At 45.9% G+C, this 18,538-nt stretch overlaps 1 protein-coding gene across 2 annotated transcripts in view; it reads right to left on the reverse strand.

Moving 5' to 3' along the window:
* LOC138969281 (phosphatidylinositol 3,4,5-trisphosphate 3-phosphatase TPTE2-like) overlaps nt 1-18,538 on the reverse strand; it is a 113,064-nt gene that overhangs the window by 52,670 nt on the left and 41,856 nt on the right. For both annotated transcript variants that reach the window (XM_070342037.1, XM_070342038.1), the window contains exon 4: nt 17,436-17,576. In XM_070342037.1, coding sequence (XP_070198138.1) covers nt 17,436-17,576 — 141 coding nt within the window. The remainder of the gene's footprint in view (nt 1-17,435; nt 17,577-18,538) is intronic.

Genomic DNA, 18,538 nt, shown 5'->3' on the forward strand with positions numbered 1-18,538 from the left:
GAGAGAGAGAGAGAGAGAGAGAGAGAGAGAGAGAATTTGTCCTTCACAGGGGGTATGGCGTATGCAGTGCCTTGGCAATGCACTTCTACTTAATTCGAAAATCGTATTAGATAGCCAAGATGGGTGCCTTTTAACAGAAATGATGAATGGGTGATGCGGGAATGAATGCTTTTGTTCAGATGTAAAACTTGTCGTCGCAATATTGTGACCATCTATGGTATACCTAGCTGATATAAAGCGATGGCTTCCTCAATGCTGATTGCTCCCCGTTGTTTTCATCTTCACTCCTTATTGTCAGGCAAATGTAAGGCTTTTCTGAGAGGCGTACCCTTGCAATAATTCACGTACACCACCACCCACCCGGCCCCCTCCCTCACCTTAAACTTTGTTCAGTCATTACATATTGGCCTGAAAATTATTTTACAATATTCCTCTAGATTGGCCGAATTTGTCCTGTGGCGGAGGAACTTCCGTGCCATGGGGTAAGCACATTCCAATGGTGAAGAAACACTTGCTGAAATAAAGCATTGGTCTTTTCAACATGCACGGTCTCAGTGTCAGCTTTTTACACTTATCTACTCACGTTTTGGGCGTGTAAAAGTGGTTAGTTCTGATCTTATTTTGACAAAATGGTTTTCTGTGGGAGTGCGTTCTGTAACATGAGTGAAGTGCGTGTCGTAACAAGCCTTTCCTGCAGTTGTTGTGCGCTCTGTAACCTACTCATGTGTGGGTATCAATACTACAAAACGTCATAAAACCTGAATTGTGTAAGACACAAGAAAACGACCGTACCACATAATCCTTGATATATTGTAGCTTACTAATAACATTACAGTATGCGCAAACTGCATACGTGGGCCGCGTGCAAAGGTCAAACGTCCCAAAATTCCACAAAAAGTAAGTACCCGAGAGAGTTGATGAAGCTAAAGCAACGCTTAAAATCACGTGTAAGCAAATGTAGTATCGTGGATTCAAAGAAAAATACACACTGAACATTCTTCATCTACCAAAAGTTAAGAGCAAGAAGTTTGGCGTCTCTCTGAGCAACAAATATACAGCCACCCACCTCAAGTTTTTGCCCACGAGCTAGTGCGACCCGTAACTTTTGTGTTGTGCGACCAAAACACGATGTATCTATTTATACGGCGTGTATCACGAGTAGCAAGTTGTGTCAAATTGAGTACAGTGGAACCCCCCTTTTAAGACCTCCACAAATCTGAGATTATACGGTCTTAAAAAGGAGGGAGTCTTAAAATACAGCTGCAGAAGTAAACATGCAAGCTAATGTCCTACAAATAACAATGTTTTCAGAATCGCTCAATGTTTTACTGCAGAAATGAAGTAGCAATGGTTAAGAGAATGAAAAGGAGGGGGAGGTGGGGGTGGGTGGTATGCAATATACAAGTGGGTAGATTTTTTGACCATCTGTATGCCCGCTAGGTGGAAGACGTTCATGGCATCCATGATTCAGCATGAAATCTATGTCCAAGCCATTGACAATGCCATTGTCCTGCAAGAAAAAAAAACACGACATTTTTAATACAAGCATTTTCGTGACTAAGCTTTGGTTTAATCATCGGCCTGATATTAATGACCTGGAAGCAATAGAATTGTTAAAATAAACAATTGAATTTTTTTTATTTCGCAATTTATTTATTCTTTCCTTCTTGTATTTATCAATGTATTTATTCTTTTCTTCTTTTTTTCCGGGGGGGGGGGGGGGGGGGGGGATTGTACTAAGTTGTTTTCAACCCCTTTCAGGCAGTTTCTGAATGCGCCAGAGACATTGCAGCAATTTGTTCGGGTGATTGTAAGATGGTGATTGTTCTAGATTCATTTTCAAGTTTGAAACTATCTAAGTTGTTGTTTTGAGTGAGTGAGTGTGTGTGTGTGTGTGTGTGTGTGTGTGTGTGTGTGTGTGTGTGTGTGTGTGTGTGTGTGTGTGTGTGTGTGTGTGTGTGTGTGTGTGTGTGTGTGTGTGTTTGTGAGGAATACCTTGAACATTTCCTTTTTTCTCCAAAACAACCTACTGTGACCTTGAAATTTGACAAGGGCCTACCAAGCTTGCATCATGCCACGAGGTCATTAACCAATGAGACTTGTGTGGAATTTCAAAGCTGTAGTTCCATAAGTATTTGCCAAAATATCAGCCTGACTGGGCCATTTCTACTTTACTATTACGAAGTGAATTGCCAATGCAGTGTATAACTATAAGTTGTTACCAATTTAAAGATAACTGAAACGGGACACATTTCTAAAGATTTCATCTGCCCTATCCTGACACGCCCATCAATTTTTAGGTTGTTTTTTTCATAATAATTTTAATGAATAATTACGGCACATCAAAGTCGAGTCATGCACAACTAATGCCGATTAACAGCAATTTGCTAACATTTCTGAATCTGTTTCAGATTTTTAAGTACTATTTTTGTGTACTTACAGGTCTTTGACGGGTGCAAACTTGAGGTTGCATGCCGCAACACTGGTGACAAACACACCTGGTAGGACATGTGGCTGCACTTGAAGTAGGCTCCTCTGGGAAGGATCTTCTGTTTGGTTGCAGCCATGTTCAAAACCGGGGATGGGAGCCGCTCAGCAATGGACAAGACTAAGCTCCCTCAGCTCTTCCGCAGTCATCTCGTTAACCATGTTCTGACCAACACAATTAAAAGTCATATTGCCTTGAAATAATGAGGTGCATGCAAATGACTGTATCCAATTCATCATTTGTTCATATATGTAGTATTATTAACACTTTCGCGACGGGACACTGATAAATCAGTAACCGCGCTGACACGCCCATGGACGGGACGTGCATTTTTCAGTACCAGTCATACAAGGTACAAGACTCGTGATTGCTTCCCGGTTTTTTAAGATTGCAATAAATTGAGTTGTTTCCCTTGATACACGTGGTTTTCTCTTCCGGCTTGATCAAATTAGTGCAGCTTTGCGTGGTGTTTTCGAACAAAAAAAATGAATCGAAGGCGAGCCTTGTCACGGGAGGAGATTCTTCGGATGTTGGATCTTGAGGATCCTGTAGATCATGATACATCGTGTCGTTTTAGCCTCAAGAAAGCGATAATAGCAGTGATATTGAGGAAGAAACAGTCCCGTTGTTGCTAGTACGATTCGGCAACTACACGTGGTAGGGGGTGATACTGCTAGATGAACATGTATCTCGGAATCGTGCAGGAGCTATGGGGGCGTGGCAGCACTGATAACAATGGATGGCTGGAGCCTTCAAATCCTTTTGGAATTGTTCATAGGTGTACAGTTGGTACTTTGTTGTGAAAATGTGACTTATATTCAATATGGATTACCTAGACATCATTTGGTGAGTGTTACAGTTTTGTTTCATTTGAGTCAGGATGCTGTGAGTGAATGCGTGATTTGCTTGTTTTTTTCTTTGTACTGTCTCCTTATTTCTGTGTACAATGTTAACAATATTTCAGCTAATTCATAGGTTTTACACCTTGTTTGGTTATAACATTATTTATAATACTTTCTGTTAAAAAATAACTTTTTAAACAAGAAGAGCAAACGCTCGATCGAGTCACTTTCGCAGTTCTGAATATTATATGAGGCATCAGATGGACAGGAAGAAATTGCTATTCACAACACAATGAGTCACGTTCACATAAAATTTGAGCCCGGTCACTTTTATAGTTTCCGAGAAAAGCCCAACGTTAAGTTGTGTGTTGCCGAACAGAAAAGGCTAGTTATCTCCCTTGTTTTTCTGATAACGTTCGTAAAAGGCTACAGATGTAAATACTTTGATGTAAAGAATAATCCTACAAAGTTTCAATCATATCCGATGAACTTTGTCAAAGATATAAAATGTCTAATTTTTCCTTTGACGCTGACCTGTGACCTTGAAAAAGGTCAAAGGTCAACGAAACCATCGTTAAAGTGTAGAGGTCATTGGAGGTCACGACTAAACAAAATATGAGCCCGATCGCTTTGATAGTTTCCGAGAAAAGTCCAACGTTAAGGTGGTGTCTACGGACGGCCGGCCGGACAGACTAACACTGACCGATTACATAGAGTCACATTTTCTCAAGTGACTCAAAAAGCAGTGGAAAATAAAACACACAAAAAAACGTTAAAAAACACAAATTATCCCCCTTTCACCCCCCTTTCACCCCCCTTTGCTAAAACAAATCGCGTGACAAACTTATAAATAGCACGACTGAACTGGGCATCCATTTTTGAATTAGTACACAAAATTTGGTGGTGATTGGACTTAATTCAAGCTTGCTAGACAGATTTCTTTACAGTTACTGATTTTTGGGAAGTTTCTTGGTGGCAAGCTTGGGCAGGCAGGACGTTAACGCCGTGGCAGTGCTAGTCACAATAGTGTTAAACAAGTGGCACATAGATATAATAATAAGCCCACATGACCGGTGTAACACGAAATGTTTACTCCACGAAAAATTTATTCCGGAGTAAAAATTTCATACGACATTTTCACTCCCAGTAAAAAGTTCGTACGATAAAAGAACTCTATAAGGAACGAACAAATTACTCCCTCCACGAAATTTTTACTCCCCACATTTTAACTCCCAGTAAAAATCTCGTATTTTACTCCCTGGTTTATATTTGGCTGGACTGACAGGGGACGGGGGAGTAACAGTTTCGTATAAATATTTTACTCGGGAGTACACTTGTCGCGGTGGAGTAATTTATTCGTTATCTATTTGTAAGGGGAGTACTTTTGTTGTGGGAGTAATTTTCTCGGGTCATAGAGGAGTAATTTTTTTGTAAAGGGAATAAAAGTTGCGTACGAAATTTTACTCCGGAGTAAAAATCTTGTGGGAGTAACTTTCTCGTGTTACACCGGCATACATGAAACTTTGTAGAATTATCATCCCACATCTCATGCTGATGTACATCAAATTTGAAGAAAGTTGCTGAAGTAATTTAAGAGTAATCAGCATGTTTGTGTGTGTGTGCTGATATATCATTAATGTCATGTCTATGTGTGCTTTATTTGTTTGTTTGTTTGCTAAACGCCCAGCCGACCACGAAGAGCCATATCAGTTTGTTTGTTTGTTTGCTTAACGCCCAGCCGACCACGAATGGCCATATCAGGGCGGTGCTGCTTTGACATATAATGGAAAATTTCCGAGATAAATTTTCATTTAATTAATATACTTACCCGAATCACATTAGCATTGAGTCACCTGAGATGCTTATCACTGAAAAACGCTTACCCGGCTAAAATCTTTAAAGGGAAGCAACCCCATCACCAAAACGAAAGTGAAAGTAGCTTTGGTAATGGGCCAGCACACTGGGAGTTACCTCCCATACAGGTGTGTGCCACGTCACTTCCTCTAGGAACACGTGCCTATTCTCATACGGCTTTAAAAATCTAAAAACCATACGCGGGGCAGGTGGGAGGGAATACAGTATGTGATTCGGGTAAGTATATTAATTAAATGAAAATTTATCTCGGAAATTTTCCATTAAATAACATATTCTTACTCCGAATCACATTAGCAGATAACATCAACAAGGCGGTGGGCTAGAAATGAATCAAAACTCACCATCAAGTTCTGGACAGGAACTGGCCTGCTGCTATGAGCGCTGGAAGGCCTCTGGAGCCATCCTGTCGAAGAGCCGAGACGTCCCGAAGATAAAAATTTATGAAAATATCCTCGGAACGCCAATACGCAGTTGTCAGCACCTCCTCTAGACGTCTGGAGCGCAGTACTGCCAGAGAGGATGCCCACGCCCTCGTTTCATGAGCTCGGGCCGAGTCAAGTGGCAAGGAGGGCATAACCCCCCCCCCTCTTTGTGTGACTCCACTCATAAGCTTGCTTGATGAGCGAGGACACCCACCGGGCCAACGTTACCTTCGACAAATCTTTCTCGCGCCTAGTAAGGAGTGAGATAAACAACAACTTCTGAGAACTAGACCGAATCGGCTGAGTCCGGCTAAGTACAGACGGAGAGCCCTCACAGGGCAATTGACCGAATCAGGGTCATCCGGAGCCAACGCGCTGGTCAGAGCCTTGACTCTAACCAGCGGAGAGGCCTGCCCCGGAGACTGATTCTTGGCCAGGAAATCAGGTCGGAAACGCAAAGATGCGGAACCGTCCGGCTCAAAAGAGATATCCCCAGGCAGACCCGACAGGGCGTGGACCTCGCTACCCCGTCGGGCCGTTGCCAACAAAACAAGAAACAGCGTTTTGCGAGTGACATTGAACAGACTGGCCTCGCTCAAAGGCTCGAACTCTGCGGAACGTAAGAATTCCAGAATTAAAAACAGGTCCCACTTGGGAGCGGGCAACCGGGCCTTGGCCTCCTTAAGAGCAGCCCCTTTAATGACTGCAGCAATAACACCCCCGACTCGAACAGACCGACCGATCTGCTTAAGAGTCGCCGAGATAGCGGAGCGCCGTACCCTCAACGAGGCGACTGCGGCGCCCTGCGAAGACATGAAAGAGAGGTGGTTGGCGACCTGAATAGAGCGCGGAGCCACCGAACTCACCCCTCTAGCTGAACACCAGGCAGTCCATGCCTTCCAGTGGGAAGCATAGACTGACGAGGTGGACGCTCTATGCGAGCGAGCCACCAAGTCCAGAGTCAAAGACGACGCCCCAGAGCGCTTTAGTGAGTCCCGAACAACTTCCACACGTGAAGCTTCAGAAGACTGGGATCCTCGTGTGGAATGCCTGTTCGGGGCTGCACTAGTTCCCCTCGCACGAGTGCGAGAGGAATGGGGGGCCCTTGGGCGAGCCGAAGAAGATCTGGGTACCAGACCTGCGATGGCCACAGAGGGGCGACCAGAAGAAGGCTGGCCGGCCCCTCCATCTCCGCTTTCCGGATCACTCGGCTGAGCAACGGAAAGGGAGGGAAGGCGTACGCCTCCAGACCCGTCCAGGGAAAGTCCAGAGCGTTCACTCGCCATGCCTGAGGGTCCGGGAATGGCGAGACGAACACCGGAAGCCTCCTCGAGTACCTTGTGGCAAAAAGGTCTACCAGAGGCTTTAGGACCTGGGTCCAAAGGCGAAGCAGTGCCCCGTGAGTGATTGTCCACTCCGACTGAAGCACTGTGCCGGAGCGGCTGAGCGCGTCCGCCAGAGTGTTCAGCCTCCCTGGGAGGTACCTGGCCGAGATCGTGATATGATGCTGACAGCACCACACCAAGATCTCGCAAGCCCTCTCCGAGAGAGACGGGGACCGCGAGCCTCCCTGCTTGTTGAGGTACGCCGCTACTGTCATGTTGTCCGTGAACAGACGAACATGTTTGGTGTACAGGGAGGGCAGAAACTCGACCAGAGCTAGAGCCACCGCTTCTAGCTCCAGCAAGTTGATATGCCACAAGGACTGCTCCGTCGTCCACAGACCGGAAGTAGTCTGAAGGTCTGTATGTGCCCCCCAACCCTCCCTGGACGCATCCGTAAATAGGTCCAGGTCTGGGAGGGGCACGACGATCGGAACACCTCTGCATACCCACTCTGTGTCCAACCACGGAAGGGTTGCGGACTGGAACCATCCCTGCAAAGGGATGAGGGCATCCCAGTCCACCAGAGGAGAGTCCACAAACGGTTTCAGTGCAAACTGAAGCGGACGTTTGTGGACCCGGCCCAGAGAGACCAGAAGAGCCATAGATTCCATCTGCCCCAGGATGGAAGAGAGCGACCGGATGGAAGCCATCAGGAGAGCCAAAGTGGAGCGAATCTGAGCTTGGAGCTTGTCCACCCTTCTCTGAGAAGGCCGGACAGTCCAAGCGACCGTGTCGAAAGACATCCCCAGATAAGTGAATGTCTGTGACGGGGTCAGCTCCGACTTTGCCCGGTTGATCGAGAAGCCCAACAAGTTGGATTCTCGAAGAACCGTCAGGGTATCTTGCGAACAGCCGCTCTGGGACTGGCTCATGATGAGCCAGTCGTCCAGATAAGCCCGCAGGCGGATACCCTGGGACCTCACCAGCGCGCAGACCTGTCTCACCACCATGGTGAAAATCCATGGTGCGAGAGACAGCCCGAAAGGGAGTGCGCGAAACTGGTAGATCTGATCTCCCCACCGGAAACGAAGCCATTTCCGGTCGGCCGGATGCATAAGAATGTGAAAATATGCGTCCGTGAGATCGATCGAGGTCACCCAGTCTCCTGGGCGGAGAGAGTCTCGGACAGAGGCTGGCGTCTCCATCTTGAATTTTATCTCCCTCAAGAAAGTGTTGAGGAGAGATAAATCCAACACAGGACGCCATCCTCCTGACGCTTTGGGAACAGCGAAGAGACGCCCGTAAAATCCCAGGGAGCTGTGAACCCGAATTCTCTCCACCGCGCCCTTCTGTTCCAGGGAGGCAATTTCCGCCTGCAAGACGGAACGTGCTTCCTGCAAGAAGGGGGGCTTGAACCGCGGCGGCACTCGGGAAAGAGGCGCCTTTTCCTCCCGCCAGAGCAGGCGGAAGCCCGATCTCACAACTCCCACAATCCATTGGCTGTCTACCATCGACATCCAATGAGAAAGTGCCCGGGAGGGGCCTCCCGCCATCACCAAGGTGGAAGGCGGGATGGGGGTGAGATCGGGAGCGCTTCATTGGGGGTGTGGCTTGCTCACGGAGCCGCCACGCCCCCTCCCCGATGCCGTCCTCTTCTTCCCGCCACGAGCGGCCGGCGGAGCCTGCCGCTTCTGAGCTGGCTTGGGGTTCGACGATGTCTGAGCCTGCTTTTGTTTAGAAGGCTTGGACTGTCTCACCCCCTTCAGAGTAAAGTCAAGGAACTGACTGTCCTTGTTTGACTGAATCTCCTTCTGTCTGGCATCCATTGCCAGCGAACAGAAGCGAGACTCCTCTGAGACCGGGGAGACTCTCAAGGTCTCCCTGGTAGCCAGCTCCGTAAACTGAGACTGCGAGAGGAAGAGGTCCCTCCTACAGAGCACCGCTTGGGTGTACTGTAGTGAGGATAGCCGCATCTGCTCCTCATTGACCTTGGCCAAAGCCGTCAAAAGAGCAGAGACATCATCCGCATTTTGTTCCTCACTGAGAGTGAAAGGAACCAGCGAATCGGTCAAAGACCGGGACAGAGTCCGAATAAGGGTCTCCGCAATGGAGGACAGTTCGAGCTGTCGACGTCCCACCTCCTCAGCAGAGAGGAGGGAAGCCTCAGAAACCGGAAGAACCGAATCACGCTTGATTGGTTTATCCAGAAGAGGCAGCAATTCCCTGGGTACGGGAAGAGTAGCCCTAGGGAGTGCAAAGGACGCCAGCCAGCTCTGGCTGTGAGTGGGCATGTTGAGCTTCCTGTTGCCCGTAGGCACAAAGGAAGAGGCTTGAGAAGCCGAAGCCACCCACTGCTGAGCCAATTCCGGAACTGAGCCAAAAGGCAGCAGTAAAGGAACAGGCATTGGCCGAACACCACTTCCTGCATGTGCTGGACGAACCAGCGACTGCGAAAGTTGGTAAGCCACTGACGGAGACTCGGCGAACCGGAAGGAAGAAGCATCTTCCTGTGCCGGCCGGAAGTCCGCCATGGCCGAAGGAACGACCGGAGCGGAAGAGTCCGCGGCCGCCACCCCTTCGGGAAAATAGCGAGAGGCTACTTCCGCCGCAATGTCAAGAACAGCCTTGAGCTTCGACGGAAACACGCCCCGAGATTCCTCGCTGACCACTGATGGAGCATCAGAGTAGCCACACGAGGAACCATGACCGAAGTCACCAGTTCCGGAAGCGGAAGCATGCACTGGCAAACCGGAAGCCGGAAACGCCTGAGCAAGAACATCATCCTGCATCCCAAAACCTTGAGAAGGTAAAGGGTAGGTAGGACGACCATCCGCAAGAACCGGAGCTGAATGAGCTGACGTCACTCCCCCATCCGAGTAGAGTGATGACTGCCCAAGCCTAGGCCCCAAAAGGCCGGAAGGCGCACGCCGACTACCACCCTCTGGTATCCGGAAGGAACCACCAGAAGAGGAAGAGGCGAGAACGGCCGAAACCGGAAGTGCAGCCAACGGAACCGCGCAATGCGGAAGTGGAGGCTGCACTGGTTGACTTCGCGATCCCGAAGGACCGGAAGTCAGTGAATATTCCGTCACATCACAGCCGCCGTAGCGTGCCTGCCCGGATGGATCATCACTTCCGGCGAGTGCCGGAAATGCGGCAGCCGAAACCGACTGCCGCCGCTGTTCAATCAAATCCGGGGCCTCGAAGGTTATCGCCGGAAAAGAAAGATCAGCAAGGTATCGGTCGTGACCCGAAGCGAAAGAGCTGTCTCCCGCGGGAGAACGTCCAGTCGCCTCACGAGGGCTATCGGACCAGCTCTGCCTACCAGTCAAGCCTCCAGCGGAAGCAGAAGCTGAAGAGGGAGGACGTTGAACCAAAACGGAAGTAGAAGGCAAGGACACGGAAGCCAACGCCCGGACGTCACTGCCAGATGCCGGAACCGCCAAACTGCTGGCGACGGAACGCTGGAACTCAGCCTGAACCAGGCTGCGGATCTCGGGAACCAAAGTCTTCAACAAAGAAGAAACTAACACCCCCTGCTCCGGTGCCAACAACGACGACGAGGTCGCCGTTGTAGACGCTGGAGCAGAAGAAACAGCAGCGCTAAACGCCGCAACAGAAGTAGTAACAGCGCTAGGCGCCGAAATAGGAACAGACAACAAAGTGTTACGCTCTTGGTCTGTGACCAGTAAAACAGCTTTGGAAGAGGAAGACTTAGATTTAATTTTCCCCTTGGGATCCGCTTTACCACGGCGCTTGTCTGAATCAGACATGTTGTCAAAAACACGTAAACAACGCGAAAAAATTTACTGAAACGTAAGTCTAAAAGACTGAAAACTCAGTAAACACACACACTTTCGCGTCAACAAAATACAATAGCTACGCTTGCCCAACACAAACAAGAGGCACGCACAGCTACAACCAAAGTCACACGAGTTAGCAACTAACTCACACAGACAAAATGGCGAAAAAACGCAAGTCACTGACACACAAGTCCGCAAAAAACGGACGACGTACAGTAACAAAAACAGCGCAAACAACCAACAACAAACGGGAACGAGCTCACCAAACTGTAGGCAAGGCGAGCAGAAAGCTGGGTAACGTGGCCGGCGGGTGTCACTCAAACACACAAGGTCAGCCACAGAGCGTTCTAAAAGTGAACCGTCCTCTCCGAGGTGAAAAAGACGTATGAGAATAGGCACGTGTTCCTAGAGGAAGTGACGTGGCACACACCTGTATGGGAGGTAACTCCCAGTGTGCTGGCCCATTACCAAAGCTACTTTCACTTTCGTTTTGGTGATGGGGTTGCTTCCCTTTAAAGATTTTAGCCGGGTAAGCGTTTTTCAGTGATAAGCATCTCAGGTGACTCAATGCTAATGTGATTCGGAGTAAGAATATGTTATTTAACGTGCGTCACACACAAGACAGAAGTCGCAGCACAGGCTTCATGTCTCACCCAGTCACATTATTCTGACACCGGACCAACCAGTCCTAGCACTAACCCCATAATGCCAGATGCCAGGCGGAGCAGCCACTAGATTGCCAATTTTAAAGTCTTAGGTATGACTCGGCTGGGGTTCGAACCCACGACCTCCCCATCACGGGGCGGACGCCTTACCACTAGGCCAACCGTGCCGGTGTGTGTGCTTTATGCTTTCAGATGTATACATATGCGAGTGTGATTGTGAATGCATTAAATTAGTTGGTATCTAATTAACATTTTTTGGTTAATAAAATGTGTCTCGACTGATTGATTGGATTGTCGATTGTGTAAGTACAGTAGTACCTGCCATATACGGTCACCCATTAGTCATTGCAAAGGTGACCGCAAATATCAGGTGGCCGTCCATTACAGGCCCCCTCCTCCTCCCAAAAAAAACCAAAAACACGATCAAGTTTTCATGAAGAAAAGAAAGCGATCATCCATGAGCCGCCGATTCATTGTCTCTGTTAGTTTTGCTTTCGTTTATACATCTTAATTATTTGCGTATTTAACTCGATCGTCCTGGCTAAGCTATTGTTTCGTATGTTTCTATGTGTGTTGTTTGGATTATTATATATGTATTTGAGTGTCAGATAAACAAGTGTTTCAAACTCACATCAGCTGTGATCGATCCGGAAGTGACTGCCGTAAATGTACATGTATGCGCATGTCTGTATTTACAGTTTGCGCATGCGTAAGTATTCATGTCGTCTGCTCGTGCTGTGCCGTCTGTGCACACAACACACACACACACACACACCACAGGCGCTCGCCCGCGAAAGTGACAAGTGGCCGTTAAGTGGCCGCTCCTGTCGAGTAAGAGGGGCACCTTAGGGCAGTGACCGTTGACCGCGTCAGACAGGTTAACGGCCATTAAGAGTCAATTATAGAAGGAAAACTCATTAGTCATGGGAAAGCTGGCCGCTCCGGGCAGGTTCACGCCCACGAAAGGGCCGGAAATGGAAGGGACTACTGTATCCTTTTAAACAGCAAACGGAATTATAGTGCGTCACCACCTCTCTCTCTCTCACAGGCACACACATACACGCACTTACAATATACAATCAGCCCATACTTGAATAACTGTGATTAACATAAGCACCCAAGCAATAACAGAGAGAAGAAATCTACAAACCATTACATTTGTAACATCACAAACTCACTGTAAGAGAGTTGGATCTTTCTTCCCGATAACTCTTGGCGGCAGCTTCTTGAGTAGCTGTCTGTATGCGGCCTCTCTATGTCCTTGATCTTCTACGTCCCCGATTTGCGCCTGCTGGCCCTGCCTTGTCTCTTCTGACCGGTGGAGATGATGTTGAGTTCAGAGTTGAGGCATGAGAAAAGCGTGCTTGATTCAACCTGAGTATCGAAATGGACAGCTTTTAAAACAAAAAAGAAACAAAACCAAAAATACATGTACTGATAAAAGACACAATCTAAGAAATGGACAAACGGTTATTATTGACGGGAATGAATCATAAGTGAATAAAATATGTGGCTTATGCAGTATGATATTAGTGTATTTATGCCATAAGGTATAATGCGTTACACGTTTGGCATTTTTAAGAACTATCAATGCATAATTAAATCGCCTAAAACCTAATAAAAGAAAACAAACACAGATACTCCCATTCACTCAATCACTCATACTACCACGCGAATGTCTCACACACACACACATACGCACGCACATTCACACACACACACACACACACAAACACAGGGTCCGCACACACAGAGACCTAAGAAATAAGAAAAAGAAAAACCATCTGCATTCGAAGATTCAACCAGAGGATCTAGATCTCTGATTCAACTGCTTCAATTAGATCTGTTGTTGGTACTCTTAGTCTTACGTGAAAAGCAATGGCGATTCTGACATCGGTGTTGCGGGAAGTAGTCTACGTACACTAATTAAAAATGAAAGCACAAAAATCAAGGGCCCTTGTTGGAAAAATATACAATGTTTTTGATTCAGATCGTTATTTTGTAGTCAAAATGTTTTTGTGTGCAGAAATAAAAATTTAGATCGATTGCAAGCATTTTAGATTCCATTGTCAGTGTACGTGTGTCACTGTGTCAGAACTGTGCGTCTCGAGACATTCAATTAGCGTTAGGCCTGTGCTTTTGCTTTATTTATATGATGACTTCTTAATTCCTGAACGGAATCATTCATTAGAGCCTCTTTGTAAACAGCCAAAAAACATAAAGTACCGTAATGTGCACCGCTGTAAGCGTAAAACTGACTTTTAAGAGGATCCCTGGAATGCGACAACTCAGCTAAGATTTCATGTCGACGAATGACGAACACAGTACGTGAACAGAGCAAACACATGCATTGCTTGAAATAGTTTTGTTGCATTATGAAGCCTTGTTTGCAGCCACTTAACCTCTTCACTGCCACAGTATAATAGCCTTTTGGAACCCCCCGCGGGTTAGGGGGAAGAATTTACCCGATGCTCCCCAGCATGTCGTAAGAGGCGACTAACGGATTCTGTTTCTCCTTTTACCCTTGTTAAGTGTTTCTTGTATAGAATATAGTCAATTTTTGTAAAGATTTTAGTCAAGCAGTATGTAAGAAATGTTAAGTCCTTTGTACTGGAAACTTGCATTCTCCCAGTAAGGTAATATATTGTACTACGTTGCAAGCCCCTGGAGCAAATTTTTTATTAGTGCTTTTGTGAACAAGAAACAATTAACAAGTGGCTCTATCCCATCTCCCCCCTTTCCCCGTCGCGATATAACCTTGAACGGTTGAAAACGACGTTAAACACCAAATAAAGAAAAAGCCTTTTGGTATTGCTGTGTGCCAGGCCAAAATTAAGTTTTTTTGGGTAGGTTCACTAATCTGTTCACTGTGTTACGAAGCGGTTTACTTGTATTTTTGGTATTGTGTATTGTTGTAAATAGAATAGACTATAGCGATGGTCAGACATTGGAAAGGGCTATAGGCTGCATATCGTCACGTTGACCGCAGTTGAACGTTCGTGTAACCGATAAGGTTTTTCACGTGCAAGTAATGCAGACGACAGCTCACAGGCAATGTCATAGCAAGAACGACTTTGTAAAATCAGTCGCCGTCAAGGAGCCAAGCTCGACTCATGTTTTTCGTAACACTTTAGCAGACGGGCTCCTGTTTTAGGTATCTGACTGAAGAAGGATGAAGACTGACAAACTTTCCCTATCAGTCTACGTGATATCTTCCATTTTCATATTCATGCCAGGCCAGCGACTGTACTAAATGTTGGCTTTACACTCTTTTGAGGTATGTTTGAAACCGGTTATATTTTCATGTCATGTTGTCGTATGTGAGAAGAGTGACTGTTTCTGTGTTTAACGTTATTGTGTAGGCCTAAGCTATTGTGCTACACTGCTTAAACATGTGAGGGTTTTACGTAACGTTTTCTTGGCTTTAGAAAACAGGAATTAACGTGTAAATAATTATATTGGCTCATGCAGCTTAATATGTTGGACGAGTGAGTATTTTTATTGTGCGAGTGAAAGAAACTAAAGACAAGTTGACTTATGGACTATAAACTTTACAGTGTTCCAACTGGAGGGTTTTCTTCGACGGAGGCTGAACTGAACTGGTGACTGCGGCTTGGTGTACATGACCATGGCATGGAGAGCTGGCAGAGTTCTACAGTTAGCCGCCGAGACGGACTGGAAGGATCAAGGACTACGTCAAGCAATGGTTGCGGTGTCGTGAGGACTGGTGCACCCTTGTCAGTCGTCTGAAGGACTTACAGCCATACCAACATCTTGAGGGCCGAAAGATGGCAGTAGGGTAACGTACAGTAGAATACCTATTCGTCTTACCTGTTAAGCTGCTTTGTTTGAGCCAAAAGGTGTCTGCGTCTTGGACTGTAGAGTTTCTTGCGGTGTTGTCGGCCTAAAGTACTGGTCGAGGCCCGGAAATGATTTTGTGATGTAAAAAGCTTTGTAAACAATAATAATTAGTCTTGGCAGTGTCAAGATCCATTTAACACCAGGTTTTTGCGTGTGTGAGTGTGTGTGCGCTTGTGCCTTGTAAGCTACTGTAGCGGACAACTAATCAGATTACATTCAAGCCTGTAAACAAATACTAAACTTATAGAGTGGTGTAGAGACATTTATGAGTGTCTAGAAACAGGCCAATAAAGGACCATAACATCTGGCGCAATAAGGGCTATACCACTCCATAACACACTGCTCATTCATTTATTGAGATATCTCTTAGATATTTAGCATGTTGTTTTTTATAATACCCTTGGCTATTATGTGATATCAAAATAAAAGGATTTTGTTAAAAATGTTTTTGTAAATATTGATATAATGAACATATTTTTCACAAAACAAACAGGTTTCGGACACACACACATACATTGCAGCAGATAAAACAACACAAAACACTGCAAAAACAGGTGAAAGTGTATAATGAAAATGAAGTCAAACATCTGGTACTCACATTACAGCCATCAAAATTTCTGTGTGGTAAATCCATAAATGAATAAGGGTACCACGCCCCATTCCTCGGCCACGCCGCCCCCGCGAACTCGAGCCCCCAGTCCCCCTACCACGACCACGACCTCTCACGACAGGAGGGGGTGCGGTACTTGTGCTAGGAATAGCATGGTCAGAAACTTCGGCAGCATCAGACTCAGTCTCAGAGTCACTTTCAGTTTCCTTTTCGAAGTTCGAGCTATTTTTGTCTTCATCACCCACAGCCTCCGACAAAAGAGGGTGGTGCTGGTTGCTGTCTGTCTCATCGTCGTCGGAATCGCTGTCATCTAGTCCTGTTAACGTTCTTAATGTTGTTATTGTTTGAAACGTGTGTATAAGAAATTGAATAAAACACTCTTAAATCTAGTCCTCTGAAGTTTTCATCACCACTATCATTGTCGTTCAACACTTCCTGCAGAGCTTCTAGCGCACTGTAGCGCTTGAAGACAGGCCTGCGGGTCGAACTTCGACTTTTGTCCGCCATCTTGAATACGATTATAGGTCAGGAACATTCTGCAAGTTTTCCTCACGTGAAACGAACTTCTGCGGACGGTCCAAAGGAAAGAACTACTTTTTAGCAACCCTATACTAGAGCTTGGACCAGTTTTCCACGCTTACCTCCCATTTAAAATTTCGCTGACGCAAATCCCACGTAATAGTCACGGTTATGGGTGTACGACAAACCGTAAATGACCACGTAATACATGCGGGGTGGGCAGGGAAGGGGTTAAAAGTCATAAGCTTACGACAAGAATGTATTGCATAAATCGATAAAAGAACTTACCAGAGAACTTTCATCGAGCAGCCGCTATGAATTCTGGGTGGTTGAGCACTTTGAAAACTTCCGGTTTACATTATGTTCCAAATAAGGATATTCTACTACACTGAAATACTACAATGAATTTTCAAACGGCTACCCTGGCTCCGTCCTTTCTGATCGGAGGGGGGTGTTTTTTTGAAAGTGTTAGTGAATAGACTCAGCATTTACGCTGTCAAATGTCAATTTCTGTGAGAAAATGTAGACGAGGACCTTTAATCAATAGAAAAATTGGAATAATCTCACCAAATTTACCGCCCTGATATGGCCCTTCGTGGTCGGCTGGGCGTTAAGCAAACAAACAAATCACCAAATCTCAGCCAGGAAGCTAAGACAATGTCGGGTGACCAGGGTGTGTGCTGCCGAGAAGGCAGTGGGCTAGCAGTAGCCCGAGCTTAGTTGAAAACATGTCCACAGCTTGACAGCGCTGAACAAGGAATGAATCCAAGATGGCTGCGAGACCATGCGTGCGCAATGCATGAAGGGAGGTAGCCTCGACCTAACCCTGACCTTTGCTGGTCAAGGCAGTCTTTTTTTAGGGTTACTTCACCCTTACCAGGGTGAAGCGTAGTTCAGCGTCCTAGCACTTAAACTGAAGTAAATTGCTAAATGTGAGTTGGGATAACGTAATTTAATACTTTATTTGCAGGAGATACATGTTCAGTATTTGTGAAACATTTCATTTTGCCTGTTTGACACCTCACCTCAAATAACTTGGTGATCTGGTTTCATTTTCGTCACACTTTTCTTCTGGATGATATTTTATGTTGACGATGTCAATGATGAAAGAGAGAACTACCACAACCATATCAATCACGTCCAGAATGACCAGGAAAAATGCTCTCCTGCAATCACAACATTGTCAACTCAAAAAGTAAATTGAAGCCCAAGCATCATATCAACTGATATATAATGTTTTGCATGCAAGGTATTTTAGATGCTATTATGATAAATAGGAACTCAGGTACCCTCATCTCATGTCAAGTGCACCTCTTTTCCTTTTCAAATTTTTAACATGTTTATAAATGTATGCTTTGAACAAAGACAATGTATTTTCGAGACTACAAGGCGCTTCAGTGTAAAAGGCACAACCCCAATTTTTAAGGTTAAAATGAGAAAAATCCATACAATAGTAGCTTCCCGTGTATGGGCCGCAAGTCAAAGGAAAGATACAGAGTGAGAATATGTTTGCTCCCCAATGTGTGGTGAGATCAAAGTCACTGCTGGTTAGTCAATGACCATATTTTCAGCTGAGACACTAGGCTGGCCCAGGCCTGCCCAAGTTTACAGATGCACTGACCCACATCGGGTCAATGACCACGGTTTCAACTATGAGACGGACACCTTTGATGTCTGAGAGAAAGTTTTGCCAAGGTTATTGTAGCAGAACCATGTATATCACTGGAGAGGGAGTGTTATTTTATTTCTCATTGTATCAAGCGATGTCATGGTGCATGTGTATTTGTTTCATGGGTGGGACTGAAAAATGCCATGAACCCTGAAGAAAGATTTGTATAATTTAAACAACCAAAACAACGTCACCACAGACATTATGAATCCGGATTTCCGGCATATACCGGAAGAATCCCACCCATGTAGTAAGGCGCTATACCGGTCAAAGTTGAGGAAAAAAGTTGCGCCTTATAAACCCGAAAGTATGGTATTATGTCATTTACAGTATGCTCTGAAAAATCCTAGAAGTGTGCAAAGTTTTAGAGAGTCTAGCTTCAGAAACTATCCTTAGCGGATTATGACTTTATTCAGTTATTCTGCAGAAAAACAGAAATGCTGGAGAAAAACTGTTTGG

This window comes from Littorina saxatilis, linkage group LG6 (genome assembly GCF_037325665.1).
Source record: "Littorina saxatilis isolate snail1 linkage group LG6, US_GU_Lsax_2.0, whole genome shotgun sequence".
Lineage (NCBI taxonomy): Eukaryota > Metazoa > Mollusca > Gastropoda > Littorinimorpha > Littorinidae > Littorina > Littorina saxatilis.